Source organism: Notothenia rossii, assembly GCF_949606895.1.
Source record: "Notothenia rossii genome assembly, chromosome: 4".
NCBI lineage: Eukaryota > Metazoa > Chordata > Actinopteri > Perciformes > Nototheniidae > Notothenia > Notothenia rossii.
In genome coordinates this window covers 92,918,923-92,934,826 of record NC_136902.1, presented here as the reverse complement: position 1 = coordinate 92,934,826, position 15,904 = coordinate 92,918,923, and the positions used below count along the sequence as shown (strand labels likewise).

The following is a 15,904-nucleotide window of genomic DNA, read 5'->3' as shown; positions in this document are numbered from 1 at the left end:
TCACTATTTGGCAAGATGACTAAGCCTTATATTGGCTACTTACAGTACGGATCAATGTGGGCTCGCTATTTGGCAAGATGACTAAGCCTTATATTGGCTACCTAGCGAGAATCAACTCAGTGAACAACAGATACCAAGGATGCTGGCTGATGAAGAACACGAAGTAAGCTAGGTAGCCAATATAAGGCTTAGCAGTACAGATACATGTGGGCTCACTATTTGGCACGCAACCGGTCACAGTTGCCCCTGTTTATCTCATGTCTTATAAAAGCTTATTAATGATTTCTAAAGTGTTCACAACGTAATTAATAAATGAATTACAAACTATTCATAAACCCTTTATAAGGTTAGTCTTATTGTAAAGTGGTACCGAGATATCTACACTGCTGTGCATGACATAAAGCCTCTGAACCTCTGCTGCAGCTTAATAGTTCAAACCCAATAAAAGTTACACAAAGCGTGAGAAGAGGTAACAAAGTCAAAGCTTACCTGTTTATTAGTAACTGTTGTTGTTTTGTCTCGGTGGAAAATCACCTTCACATGAGAGCTACCCTCCGTATCGTCGCTGAAAATGAAACTCAAAGTATCATTATTTGCATAGACGGCGCGTGAGACTCAGGTTTGGGAAGGCTAAATAACTTGTTTTTCCTGACGCTGCAAGAGAGGCGAAGTCCCTCCCATTCCGGGGAGCTCCATGGGACCTTATTTCGGAAAAATTATGTATTGAAGTCAATGGATTGAGAAAGATTATCTTTCGATTCCGTTTGAATTGTGCAACGAATTACACATATGATGTTTGACAATTTAAAAGATAATATTGCAAGTAAAAAAAAATCTAAATGTGTTGTAAAACTGTGAAGTAACACTTTTTTGTGTGAAACCGCTAAATGAACTACATCTACGTCTCCACATTTCACCTCTTTCTTTCAGAATGAGGCGGAAAGTATAAAAAAAGGTGACAATCACTCAAAATCTCTGCATGTTGAGAGCTGTACACAAAAGGGGAGTGGAGCGGGGCCGTCCCTGGCCAACTTGGGGCCCCAAGCGACATTGTGAGATGAGCCCCCCCCCCCCCCCCCCCCCCCCCAATGACAGGAGTGAAATTAGTTTTTTGGAAACAAAGTACTTCATATACAAATATAATTCCTGTTTATTATTGTTATCAACACAGTTACTTTGTTATACAGTGAGGTAAATGGTAAATGTGCATGTATGTCGTTCAGTATGCGTTTACAGGTGAATACGTCTGCATTTCCTGATGCAAATTCATCGACAAGGTCATCGTATGACAGCTGCTGTGCCAACTTTGCATTGATGCTAATGATAGCCAGGCGTTCTTGTGCCATTGATGACCGGAGGTACGTCTTCATAAGCTTCAGTTTGGAAAAGCTTCTCTCAGTAGACGCAAAAGGAAGAGTTACTGCAATGCCGAGGGCAATCCAGAGATTTGGGTACAGTTCCTGTAACTCACTTTTGTGGAGAAATGACAACATCTCCAGAGCAGTTTTTTGTAGTGTCATCTTTGGTAGGTTGATGATCTCCTGTACCAATGCAGACAACAAATCCATCATTCAAGCAGACTCAATATATGTTTTGATCTTAATAGTGCACTACAGAATGAATATAGCAAAAATAATAGTCTCAAAAAGATTAAAATATAATTAATGCAAATAAACTACTTCTACTACTACTAATAATAATAATAATAATCATAATCATAATCAATTCAATAATATAAATGCTATATTATTTTATTATAATATAGTTGTAATATAGTCAAGACAAAACATGCTTATGACATGCTCAAAAACTGATAGTTCTTAAATCTGTATTCAAATGTAGTTCCCTCTGTCAGCAATGTATCAAAAACCACACACACATTTCCATCAGTATTTCTCTGTGTTGTGGTTGACATGATGATAACTGTTAGGAGTTAAGCGGAGAGGCTGAGCATCACCATGAAATGTGCAAATTGACATAAAAATGAATAAAAGGGGAAAAAATGCTCCATGTTTTTTAGGCTGTAAACTTTAACTGTTATGTTCGCCAACTAGACAGACATTTTATCACTCTTCCTGCAAAAACTGCATCCATTGCAGAAAACAAATATATCATTACAACTATATTGTATTTTGATATAACAACAACTAAAAGTGAGTCTTAACACTCGAAGAGAATGGCAAATGATACCCAAACATGGGTATGACTAAAGAAGCCAAATACAAGTTAGCTGAGAAACATTATTGATTATTCTTTAAGATAATATCGAACTTACATAAATTATTCCTTCAGAGATTGCTCGAAAATCACCAACACAGCATCAGAAAGGAAAACAATAGAGCAAATCAAAGTGAACAATGAGTTATATACTGTGTTACATGAGCAGCAGTGTGTTTAGCAGTGGCGGCCGGCCCATAGGGGCGCTAGGGGCGGCTCCCCCCCTCTTCCCACATGTTTGATTGTCATTACAAATTAAAAATTGATAAAATGATATATTAAAAAAAATATACATTTTTTATTTTTATTTTTAAAGAACAAGGTAAATATTATATAGTTGGTATAAGTAAAATATATAATCTACAATAAAATCTCGTTTAAAATTGTTTTACGATGTCTAAAGTTGCTGATAAGACATGTTTCCTGCCTAGTGCCACTTTAACTTCTGCACGGTGCGATGGGGCTTCAAGTGAGCGACGCAGTAAGAGGCCGAACAAACCAGGCAGGATTTCACAGCCTTACGTTTCCTTTTCCCCTCGCAGAGGTCACAGGGCACGTGTTCAGGCCCAGACGGGGATCCTCCATCCTCACCTGCTTTTGGAAAATTAAAGATTATTTGTTCATACATATTTGTTTCCAAGGTTTCCTTTTTTATATTAAAGCTCACCTATTATGATATATTTGAACAATATCTTATAGGGCCATATCTATACAAAACATGTCTCTGAAGTGTTTTGCTCAAAATACCAAACAGATCAACCATCCTAGCCATGCCTCATACCCAGAGGTCGCATTAACCGAATACTTTCCGTCTATGACGTATTACTTTTAACAATGACGGGAAAATCTGAAAGCAGTCTGTCATTTTGACAGACTGAACAAACTCGTTGCAAACTCGGAACAGCGCCAAAGTTTCCCCGCAGTGAGGCTCATCGGTGTTATGCCGTGTTATGCATGCCCGCCAAAAAAGGAACTGATATCGTTTCCAAACCTTACTTTGCCGTACAGATCATTGAAATGTCTGGGAGTTTTTGCTTTACGCTGTGCGCGCGTCCCGTGAGGTAAATAACACCGGCGCTAACAATTCTCAAGCGTGCTCTCTCCCCTCCCCCACCCGTCCCCCCCATCAGCTCAACACGTGAGTGACGAGTTTTGTACAGACACAACGGGTAATGATGGATTATGACGGAAATCTTACGATCCTGTCCGTCTAAAGGACGGTTAGCAAAATGCTGATTCTGGGTCAGTAGCTTCAAATTTAACCCGAGCTGCCGTGGCCACACCCCCTTTGAAGCGTGCATGCAGCAGAGCTGCAGAGACAAGCAGAAACTCAGCTAAATGCTGCCGTGATTAAACGCTATATTATGTTCCAAACCACATCAAGGAATCCTTCTGAAACAGTATGGAGCTAAAATGCTTTTTCTCTCTCAGGTTTACCACAAGGTGAGTTTCTTTTTATTTCCTGCTTCTTCACACACATGCTCTCCAGTACAGCTTAGCTCTGGGTGTTAGCGATGCTGATGTAAACAAAGACCATATTATATAAGTATGTAGTGTCTCTACTTTAAAGAGTCCTCTCCTGCTGATGTTCAGGTGTATATCAGTATGTAGTGTCTCTAATTTAAAGAGTCCTCTCCTGCTGATGTTCAGGTGTATATCAGTATAGTGTCTCTACTTTAAAGAGTCCTCTCCTGCTGATGTTCAGGTGTATATCAGTATGTAGTGTCTCTACTTTACATCAGCAGGAGAGGACTCTTTAAAGTAGAGACTCTACATACTGATATACACCTGAACATCAGCAGGAGAGGACTCTTTAAAGTAGAGACACTACATACTGATATACACCTGAACATCAGCAGGAGAGGACTCTTTAAAGTAGAGACACTACATACTGATATACACCTGAACATCAGCAGGAGAGGACTCTTTAAAGTAGAGACAATACATACTTATATACACCTGAACATCAGCAGGAGAGGACTCTTTAAAGTAGAGACACTACATACTGATATACACCTGAACATCAGCAGGAGAGGACTCTTTAAAGTAGAGATACTACATACTGATATACACCTGAACATCAGCAGGAGAGAGAAAAAGCATTTTAGCTCCATACTGTTTCAGAAGGATTCCTTGATGTGGTTTGGAACATAATATAGCGTTTAATCACGGCAGCATTTAGCTGAGTTTCTGCTTGTCTCTGCAGCTCTGCTGCATGCACGCTTCAAAGGGGGTGTGGCCACGGCAGCTCGGGTTAAATTTGAAGCTACTGACCCAGAATCAGCATTTTGCTAACCGTCCTTTAGACGGACAGGATCGTAAGATTTCCGTCATAATCCATCATTACCCGTCGTGTCTGTACAAAACTCGTCACTCACGTGTTGAGCTGATGGGGGGGACGGGTGGGGGAGGGGAGAGAGCACGCTTGAGAATTGTTAGCGCCGGTGTTATTTACCTCACGGGACGCGCGCACAGCGTAAAGCAAAAACTCCCAGACATTTCAATGATCTGTACGGCAAAGTAAGGTTTGGAAACGATATCAGTTCCTTTTTTGGCGGGCATGCATAACACGGCATAACACCGATGAGCCTCACTGCGGGGAAACTTTGGCGCTGTTCCGAGTTTGCAACGAGTTTGTTCAGTCTGTCAAAATGACAGACTGCTTTCAGATTTTCCCGTCATTGTTAAAAGTAATCCGTCATAGACGGAAAGTATTCGGTTAATGCGACCTCTGGGTATGAGGCATGGCTAGGATGGTTGATCTGTTTGGTATTTTGAGCAAAACACTTCAGAGACATGTTTTGTATAGATATGGCCCTATAAGATATTGTTCAAATATATCATAATAGGTGAGCTTTAATATAAAAAAGGAAACCTTGGAAACAAATATGTATGAACAAATAATCTTTAATTTTCCAAAAGCAGGTGAGGATGGAGGATCCCCGTCTGGGCCTGGAGACGTTCCCTGTGACCTCTGCGAGGGGAATAGGAAACGTAAGGCTGTGAAATCCTGCCTGGTTTGTTCGGCCTCTTACTGCGTCGCTCACCTGAAGCCCCATCGCACCGTGCAGAAGTTAAAGTGGCACTAGGCAGGAAACATGTCTTATCAGCAACTTTAGACATCGTAAAACAATTTTAAACGAGATTTTATTGTAGATTATATATTTTACTTATACCAACTATATAATATTTACCTTGTTCTTTAAAAATAAAAATAAAAAATGTATATTTTTTTTAATATATAATTTTATCAATTTTTAATTTGTAATGACAATCAAACATGTGGGAAGAGGGGGGGAGCCGCCCCTAGCGCCCCTATGGGCCGGCCGCCACTGCTAAACACACTGCTGCTCATGTAACACAGTATATAACTCATTGTTCACTTTGATTTGCTCTATTGTTTTCCTTTCTGATGCTGTGTTGGTGATTTTCGAGCAATCTCTGAAGGAATAATTTATGTAAGTTCGATATTATCTTAAAGAATAATCAATAATGTTTCTCAGCTAACTTGTATTTGGCTTCTTTAGTCATACCCATGTTTGGGTATCATTTGCCATTCTCTTCGAGTGTTAAGACTCACTTTTAGTTGTTGTTATATCAAAATACAATATAGTTGTAATGATATATTTGTTTTCTGCAATGGATGCAGTTTTTGCAGGAAGAGTGATAAAATGTCTGTCTAGTTGGCGAACATAACAGTTAAAGTTTACAGCCTAAAAAACATGGAGCATTTTTTCCCCTTTTATTCATTTTTATGTCAATTTGCACATTTCATGGTGATGCTCAGCCTCTCCGCTTAACTCCTAACAGTTATCATCATGTCAACCACAACACAGAGAAATACTGATGGAAATGTGTGTGTGGTTGTTGATACATTGCTGACAGAGGGAACTACATTTGAATACAGATTTAAGAACTATCAGTTTTTGAGCATGTCATAAGCATGTTTTGTCTTGACTATATTACAACTATATTATAATAAAATAATATAGCATTTATATTATTGAATTGATTATAATTATGATTATTATTATTAGTAGTAGTAGTAGTAGAAGTAGTTTATTTGCATTAATTATATTTTAATCTTTTTGAGACTATTATTTTTGCTATATTCATTCTGTAGTGCACTATTAAGATCAAAACATATATTGAGTCTGCTTGAATGATGGATTTGTTGTCTGCATTGGTACAGGAGATCATCAACCTACCAAAGATGACACTACAAAAAACTGCTCTGGAGATGTTGTCATTTCTCCACAAAAGTGAGTTACAGGAACTGTACCCAAATCTCTGGATTGCCCTCGGCATTGCAGTAACTCTTCCTTTTGCGTCTACTGAGAGAAGCTTTTCCAAACTGAAGCTTATGAAGACGTACCTCCGGTCATCAATGGCACAAGAACGCTTAAGTGGCCTGGCTATCATTAGCATCAATGCAAAGTTGGCACAGCAGCTGTCATACGATGACCTTGTCGATGAATTTGCATCCAGGAAATGCAGACGTATTCACCTGTAAACGCATACTGAACGACATGCATGCACATTTACCATTTACCTCACTGTATAACAAAGTAACTGTGTTGATAACAATAATAAACAGGAATTATATTTGTATATGAAGTACTTTGTTTCCAAAAAACTAATTTCACTCCTGTCATTGGGGGGGGGGGGGGGGGGGCTCATCTCACAATGTCGCTTGGGGCTGCAGTCTCTCTCTTCCTTCTCCTGTGAGTTGGCAGTGGATGATCTGTGCAGCAGTGTAGTCTTTTGATTGTTGTCTACGTGAGACGTGCAACTTGTAGAAGTTATGAGTAGTGTTATGGTTTACTGTTGTCGCTTTCTTTTATGAGAAAGTTGTTTTGTTTTGTCGTAAGTTTGCAAATTGGCTGGTGAGCCTCCTTTTCTTGTATTAATTAAAAGGTCATCTTGTGGCTTCAAAAATGAGTTTCCTCTCCTTTTTTCTCTCTCCCGGTTATTTTATATTTTGCTACTTCCCTTTGTACCCCTAGTCCAGCAGGGAACGTAACACTACATAACAGCTGAAACCTAACAGTTACAATCCAATGAAAGTGACATACAGGGTTCGAAGAAGTAAAGAAATCAAAGCTTACCTGTTTTTTGTGTGCAGTGCGAGCTAGAAACACAACTGAACTATCTGAGTGCATATCTTGTGAATGCAGGGCACACCTCTTCTACCTGTGTGTGTCTATTCCTGTACTCCCTGCTTTGTGAGGACCAACCTCCGCTTCAGGTCTTTTTAGGACTTTCAATAAAAAAAATGTCATTACATTTAAATTCATTTAAAATATATTTTGTAATTAAAATGACCTAAATACAAAAAAAAAATACAATTATTTATATTCAAGACAATAAATACAAAAAAATATAATAACACTTAAAACAAATATTTTGGAAACTAATTTCACATTTTTAGGAATGTATTTAATTTTTTTTTAAATATGAAAATGTATGGGAAATGTAAGAACAATATGTAGCTTATCGTTAATTACTTTTTGACATCTTTTAATTTGTATTTTTGTAAAGTGCTGTATTCCCATTTATGAATCACTGTATGTTAATAGCTCCTTGACGTCAGCAGAGCGTCAGTGACACGAGCTGAATTTAAATTAGAGAGAGAGGGAGAGAGAGGGAGAAAAGGGGAGAGAGAGCATCAGTGTTATTCTGCATCACAGAGAGAGAGAGGTTCATCACACACCACAACCAGCGGCTTGTTTTCAGGTAAGAACACCTTCAGCTGCGGGATTTAACACACATTTCATCTTTATTATCCTTAGAATAAGGGTGTGTTCTTGAAATGTGTGAGTATGTATGTGTGTGTTGATTCGTGTTAAAGATGGAGATGGAGAGATGCTGAGAGAGGGGCGCTGTTCAAAACAACAGCTGCTTTGCATCCATTACAAGCTGCATTTATGACATTTATACAACCATTTTGAAACGTGTATTATGTGTTTTAAACGCGTTACCGTAACGTGTGTTTTGGTGCGTGTGCGCGTGTTTTCATTGTGCGTCCGCGGGGCGTTTTTTCCTCCCATCCTGCCCTTCACTACGCACATTGGCACAAACCACAAACACGGTTTCTAAACATCGATATTTATTCCATGTATTCGCTTCTTAATCATTGCTTGTGTGTGTGTGCAGCTGTGTGTGTGTGTGCAGAATAAGGTGTGTGTGATTGGTCGTGTTTTTTGCATGGTGCATGTTCAGTGTTTGTGGTGGTGTTTTAAAATGGAGTCTGATGGAGGAGGAGGAGGAGGAGGAGGAGGAGGAAGAGGATGCTGGCCTTCCTCCGCACATCACATGGTTCAATAGACCCTTAAAAGCATCCGAAATACACATAAAAAGACAATTAATCATCCTTTTGTTCTGCTGTGACTGATGGCGCTTCGTTTAAAATACGTTTATTCTCGGTTATTACGGTCGTGTTCATGCCCAGTATTCCCACTTGCACTCAATGTGAGAGATGCTGCTTTAGAAATACCAGTAATGGGTGAAATTGAAAGGTATTTTAAGTACTAATACTGCTATTTAAACACATACATGCATCATAAATTGTACTTATACGTCTAAGTAAGCTAGTATAATTGATGCTTCACGTTAAATGTATAATTCCCATGCAGCCAAATGTTTTTTTTTTAGCTGTTATACTATTATAATATATTAGATAAGGCTGCACAATTAATATACATTTTATTTAAAGCCCAACATGGTGTAGTCGTGCAATATTCAAATAGCAGGAAGCACAATATTTGTTTAAGGCTTAATATGTGTTAAAATGCCGTATTGATAGTGATATGAAGATATTCTGTTCTATAAATAAATGTTGAAAGACTTAATGAAACATATTTGTTTGGTACAGATCATTTTACAAGATCGCACCTTGATCATTATAAAATATGTTAGTCATTTTATCAGATTTGAAAGTAATTGTCCTCAAAAATCCTGTAAGAGTCGGACTTTACTCTTAATTTCTCCACATTTATTTATTGTGTGTGTGTGTGTGTGTGTGTGTGTGTGTGTGTGTGTGTGTGTGTGTGTGTGTGTGTGTGTGTGTGTGTGTGTGTGTGTGTGTGTGTGTGTGTGGACATGTTTCTGCGTTGCTAAGAGCTAGTTTAGATTGAAATATAATGTCGAAGCAACCCTTTCAAATAAGCATTTCTATTGAAACTATTATCTTATACATAAATAACAACGCTTTACGGTTTGCAAGTGAAGGAATTAAAACATATTTGGTACGGTACGTTTATTTATAAAGCACATTTTTACAGAGCAACTCAAAGTGCTTTAAATCAACGTTAACACTTAAGAAGTTGACAAAAGAAAGGAACACAATGTGATGGAATAAAAGAGATTTAAAAACAACATTGTAAAGGAGGGGCTAAAACAAGATCAAATACTTTTAGCCTCGACTTAAAAGAACTGAGTGTTAGTGAAGACTCAGGTTTTCTGGAAGCTTATTCCCTTTTTAGGGAGCATAAAAACTAAAAGTATCAAGTGAAGGAATGAAGTAACTATCATCCGTAAGTATTCTCGTATTAATTTGTGATCTCCGAGTCTGTAAAAAGGACCAGAGCTCGCTTACAGTCTGCAGTGTGGTTAACCCTTTATTAAATCAGCTGCTGGTAGCTCTTGCTCTTTTGGTTTCAGGAGGCATATATCCATATATCCATATATCCATATTTTCTTTATGGGCGTTTCTTGTGAGTCTCGGACTTCAAAACGTTTTCACCTCCATGCGCATGTGAAAAAAACAAATCTGGAAAATCTCACAAACACTCAGTGGGAATCGCCCTCCTCCGTCTACAGCCATAAGTAAACTGTTGATTGATTGACATCTGACACAGCTATTGGTGATAGCCCTCTTGTTTTTTAAAGTTTCTTTCAGTTGCTAACACACTAAAATGGCCGTATCCATGATGTGTATCCATCATTTCCTGGTCTTCTCTAAAGAAGAGGGACCAATGGAAACGTTGTCATGTTGCCGTTGGTCACCATGGAAACATTCATTAGCTAACAATGACATTATTGTTCTATTCATATAAAGGGAGGTCAGGTACTCTTTAAAACAGCTGCTAGTTATGGGTACTTTTTACTGAAGTACATTTCAAAGCCTCTTTACTTTGACTTGAGTAAAGAAGTTTAGTCACTACTTCTACTTTCACCAGAGTATTTTTAAACACGAGTATCTGTACTTCTACTTGAGTAAAGGATGTGTGTACTTTTGCATTCTCTGCCTAGACCTGACCTCTTTTACACAACCACACACACACACACACACACACACACACACACACACACACACACACACACACACACACACACACACACACACACACACACACACACACACACACACACACACACACACACACACACACACACACACACACACACACACACACACACACACACACACATCACTTCAGGGGACATTACATTGACTTACATGCATTTCCTGGAGACTTATCCTAACCCTAACCCTAATCCTAAACCTAACCAAGTGTTCACCCTAAAATTAATGATTCCCCTTATGGGGACCTCCAATTTGTCCCCATAAGGGAAGCGAGTCCCCACACGTGACGTTGTCATGTTGCCGTTGTTCAGCATGGAAACATTCATTAGCTAACAATGACATTATTGTTCTGTTAATATAAAGGGAGGTCAGGTACTCTTTAAAACAGCTGCTAGTTATGGGTACTTTTTACTGAAGTACATTTCAAAGCCTCTTTACTTTGACTTGAGTAAAGAAGTTTAGTCAGTACTTCTACTTTCACCAGAGTATTTTTAAACACGAGTATCTGTACTTCTACTTGAGTACAGGATGTGTGTACTTTTGCCCTCTCTGGATATTTCTGCTTGTCAGAGTGTGTTTCCTTGGCTAAAAAAAAACGGCTTAAATGAGAGCGTTGAAGACGGGAGTCAAATGAAGGATGCCATCTCTCTGTGAAAGAAAAATGTCCTAAAAATCCTTAAAAGAAATAAAAAGTACACATAAAGCACAATTATTTTATCACACACTCAAAGAAAAAAACATCAGCTCAAATCTCCAAAACTCTAAACACATGTTCAGCTCTGCACCCAAGCAATTAGCAATTAGCAATTAGCAATTAGCAATTGAAAAAAACTGTGAACACCTTTGGAGAAAAGCAACAGGCAAATGCAGGACATCGGCTAAATGTCTGAACGCCTGGTCACCCTCAGTCACGTTGCTTGTCACAGATGAAGTCCTGATTGAAGACCTGTGTCCGTGTGTTATGTTGTTTTACTGAGAGGTTTCCACACCATGATATTAAACGTGTAACACTCTCAGTTTTGTAAACCACAGACCTGGTGTTAAAGCTCCTTAGTTTCCAGAGTAAGTCAACACTCTGTCTTGCTTTCTTGGAGATGTAATCAACATTGTCTCTTATTTTTCCCAGATATTTGAAGGGACCTGCTCCACTTTCTGGCCCTTAGAGCAGAAGTTGTTTCCTCCATAGACACAGCATGCAAATAGACAGTAGCTTATTCAATATAAAATACAACAGAGCTGCTGTTAGGGTGTGTGTGTGTGTGTGTGTGTGTGTGTGTGTGTGTGTGTGTGTGTGTGTGTGTGTGTGTGTGTGTGTGTGTGTGTGTGTGTGTGTGTGTGTGTGTGTGTGTGTGTGTGTGTGTGTGTGTGTGTGTGTGTGTGTGTGTGTGTGTGTGTGTGTGTGTGTGTGTGTGTGTGTGTGTGTGTGTGTGTGTGTGTGTGTGTGTGTGTGTGTGTGTGTGTGTGTGTGTGTGACACTGGCTTCTTGTACGAGCTTAATGCTGCCAGTTTAAAGCCTTTCTCTCGGATAATATCAGTTAAAACTAAGTTTTTCCATTTCACAAATGCGTGATTTCCTCCTTTCATGCTGTGTCTATGGAGGAAACAACTTCTGCTCTAAGAGCCAGAAAGTGGAGCAGGTCCCTTCAAATATCTGGGAAAAATAAGAGACAATGTTGATTACATCTCCAAGAAAGCAAGACAGAGTGTTGACTTACTCTGGAAACTAAGGAGCTTTAACACCAGGTCTGTGGTTTACAAAACTGAGAGTGTTACAGGTTTAATATCATGGTGTGGAAACCTCTCAGTCAAACAACATGACACACGGACACAGGTCTTCAAAGGAACATGTAAGAAGTAGAAAGTACAGGTATTTGTGTTCAACATGTGAGAAGTAGAAAGTACAGGTATTTGTGTTCAACATGTGAGAAGTAGAAAGTACAGGTATTTGAGTTCAACATGTAAGAAGTAGAAAGTACAGGTATTTGAGTTCAACATGTGAGAAGTAGAAAGTACAGGTATTTGAGTTCAACATGTGAGAAGTAGAAAGTACAGGTATTTGAGTTCAACATGTAAGAAGTCAAAGTCAAAAAGTCGTAGTGGAGTGAAGTACTGATACCAGAAACATTCAGTGCAGTAACAAAGTATTTGTACTCCAATACTTCCCACCTCTGATTAAAAGTGTTCTTCCTCTCTCTCTTCAGGCCATCATGACTAAAGAGGAGAATCTGGAGGTGCAGGAAAAGGACAGGCACGACCGTGAAGAGCAGGAGGAAGGAAAGGTCAACAAAGAGGAAGAGGAGGCGCTGACCGAGGAGGAGGAAGAGGAGGAAGAGGAGTATGAGCTAGGAGATCAGAGGGAGCTGGAGGAGAGGGCTGGGGTGGATGAAGAGGAGGAGGAAGAGCCAGAGGAGAGAGAGGACGAGAGAGAGGAGGAGGTTCCAGCTGGTGATGAAGAGCGTGAAGTGGAGCCCGAGCCTCTGTCCGTGTCTCAGTTTCAGAGTCCGGTTCACGAGCCCCGCAGAAGACCCATAGTGCATCACTCCGCCCAGGCCCCGCTGCCCAAAGACTACAGTACGTCATACCGCCTTAAATACACACTGTCTTACCACCTTAAATCAAGACCATCTTACATACGCATCATCTTAAATATATACTGTCATACCACCTTAAATACACATCATCTTGAATACTGTCATACCACCTTAAATATACATAATCTTAGATATAGAATGTCATACCACCTTAAATTAAGAACAGCTTGAAAACACATCATCTTAAATACATACTGTCATACCACCTTAAATATACATAATCTTAGATATAGAATGTCATACCACCTTAAATTAAGAACAGCTTGAAAACACATCATCTTAAATACATACTGTCATACCACCTTAAATCAAGACCATCTTAAATACACATCATCTTAAATACATACTGTCATACCACCTTAAATATACATAATCTTAGATATAGAATGTCATACCACCTTAAATTAAGAACAGCTTGAAAACACATCATCTTAAATACATACTGTCATACCACCTTAAATCAAGACCATCTTAAATACACATCATCTTAAATACATACTGTCATACCACCTTAAATATACATAATCTTAGATATAGAATGTCATACCACCTTAAATTAAGAACAGCTTGAAAACACATAATCTTAAATACATACTGTCATACCACCTTAAATCAAGACCATCTTAAATACACATCATCTTAAATACATACTGCCATACCACCTTAAATATACATAATCTTAGATATAGAATGTCATACCAACTTAAATTAAGAACAGCTTGAAAACACATCATCTTAAATACATACTGTCATACCACCTTAAATCAAGACCATCTTAAATACACATCATCTTAAATACATACTGCCATACCACCTTAAATATACATAATCTTAAATACATACTGTCATACCACCTTAAATCAAGACCATCTTAAATACACATCATCTTAAATACATACTGTCATACCACCTTAAATATACATAATCTTAGATATAGAATGTCATACCACCTTAAATCAAGACCATCTTAAATACACATCATCTTAAATACATACTGTCATACCACCTTAAATTAAGAACAGCTTGAATATATACTGTCATATCTAATAAAATACACATCATCTTGGATACTGTCATACCACCTTAAATTAAGAACAGCTTGAATATATACTGTCATATCACATTAAATACACATCATCTTGGATACTGTCATACCACCTTAAATATGTACTGTCATACCACCTTAAATATACATCATCTTAGATACATACTCTCCAGGTATCCTTTACCTGAGGACTAAATACACACATTCATACCACCTAAAATAAATGCTGTCATGCCACCTTAAGAATATACTATCATACCACGTTGAATACAAACTTTAATGGCACCTTAAAGATCAAATACGTAACATTTCCATGTGTTTAAAAACAATGAAACCCTGGCTAAATCATCTGTAATTCACTTCAGTTATATATTGTAGACTATGGGTTTGGTCAGTTCAGAGTTCGGCCTTGAATTAGAATAAAACAGCTTAAAAACCCTTAAAACACACACACACACACACACACACACACACACACACACACACACACACACACACACACACACACACACACACACACACACACACACACATATATATACCATGCATACATGACTTCAGGGGACATTACATTGACTTACATGCATTACCTGGAGACTTATCCTAACCTTAACCATAACCAACACATGCCTTACCCTAAAATTAATGATTCCCATTTTGTCCCCATAAGGGAGGCAAGTCCCCGCACGTGACTGTGTAAACAGATGTAGGTCCCCACAAGGACAGTAATGCTAGAGTACACACACACACACACAGAGAGAGAGAAGCATAAGATGATAATGAAACTCAGTCACAGTCTGTATTCGAGACAGCGTTGATTGATCAGAAGCTTTTAAAAGATCTCTGGATTGACTTCTGTTTGGAGGACAGGCTGTTTAATATTCCTCTCACACACTCAGCTCCATTATCCAGCAGACACACACTCTCCTGTCTGCATGTAACTGGGAGTTTTTACACAAACTCACTTACTAATATTATGAAGTGCAGATATCTGATGCCAACTGCATCTTCTTAAAACCTGCACTAGCCAATAGAAGCCCGAGTGTTTCATAGTGATGTCACTATGTTATGGAAGTAAACAAAGGAGCCTTTGCAGACCATTTAAATGCACAAAAACCTATACAACACTATTTCTATGTAAATACTGCTATAGTTATTTCATTTTTGTAATTTATTTTTAAGAAGGGGCATTTCAAATAAGATGTTCTTCTCCCTGCTCCTTTCCACCATGCGCTATAAAATAAATAAAAACAACCAGTATGAGTGTACATGTTTTGTTTTAAAATAACTGCCATGTGTGGAATAAACAAATAAACACATGTTTCCCTCGTCTTCAGGCTTCACCTTCTTCGACCCGAACGACCCGGCCTGTCTGGAGATCCTGATGGATCCTCGGACCTCCATCCCTGAGCTGTTTGCCATCGTGAGGCAGTGGGTTCCTCAAGTTCAGCACAAGATCGACATCATCGGGAACGAGGTGAGCTGTTGGAAAAACCCTGAATGTCCTCTTCCAACATGAGAGCAACTTGATATCAAAGGTATCAACTGTAGCTGTGAACATGACAGGATGTGTGATTACCTAGAAGAGCATCAGGACTGTTTGAGGCATATGATAGCTATGTGATTAACATGATGATTCAGCCTCTATGGAGAGAGACATATGACAAGCATGCTCATTTCTGACGTGGAGCTAATCTGAAGTAAACATTGAATACTGCTTTCTATTCCTCCATCTTGTGACTG

General features: G+C 38.7%; 1 protein-coding gene and 1 long non-coding RNA gene across 3 annotated transcripts in view; both read left to right on the top strand.

Annotated features, from left to right (window-relative positions):
* The first annotated feature begins 5,590 nt into the window (after nt 1-5,590).
* Nucleotides 5,591-6,828, top strand: LOC307038273. The gene is made up of 2 exons (XR_013807936.1): nt 5,591-5,675; nt 6,410-6,828. It is a non-coding gene; the product is annotated as an uncharacterized lncRNA (long non-coding RNA).
* Nucleotides 6,829-7,829: 1,001 nt separating this feature from the next.
* clip3 (CAP-GLY domain containing linker protein 3) overlaps nt 7,830-15,904 on the top strand; it is a 29,619-nt gene continuing 21,544 nt past the window's right edge. For both annotated transcript variants that reach the window (XM_079679654.1, XM_079679653.1), the window contains exons 1-3: nt 7,830-7,953; nt 12,727-13,096; nt 15,499-15,638. In XM_079679654.1, coding sequence (XP_079535780.1) covers nt 12,733-13,096; nt 15,499-15,638 — 504 coding nt within the window. In that variant the 5' untranslated portion in view covers nt 7,830-7,953; nt 12,727-12,732. The remainder of the gene's footprint in view (nt 7,954-12,726; nt 13,097-15,498; nt 15,639-15,904) is intronic.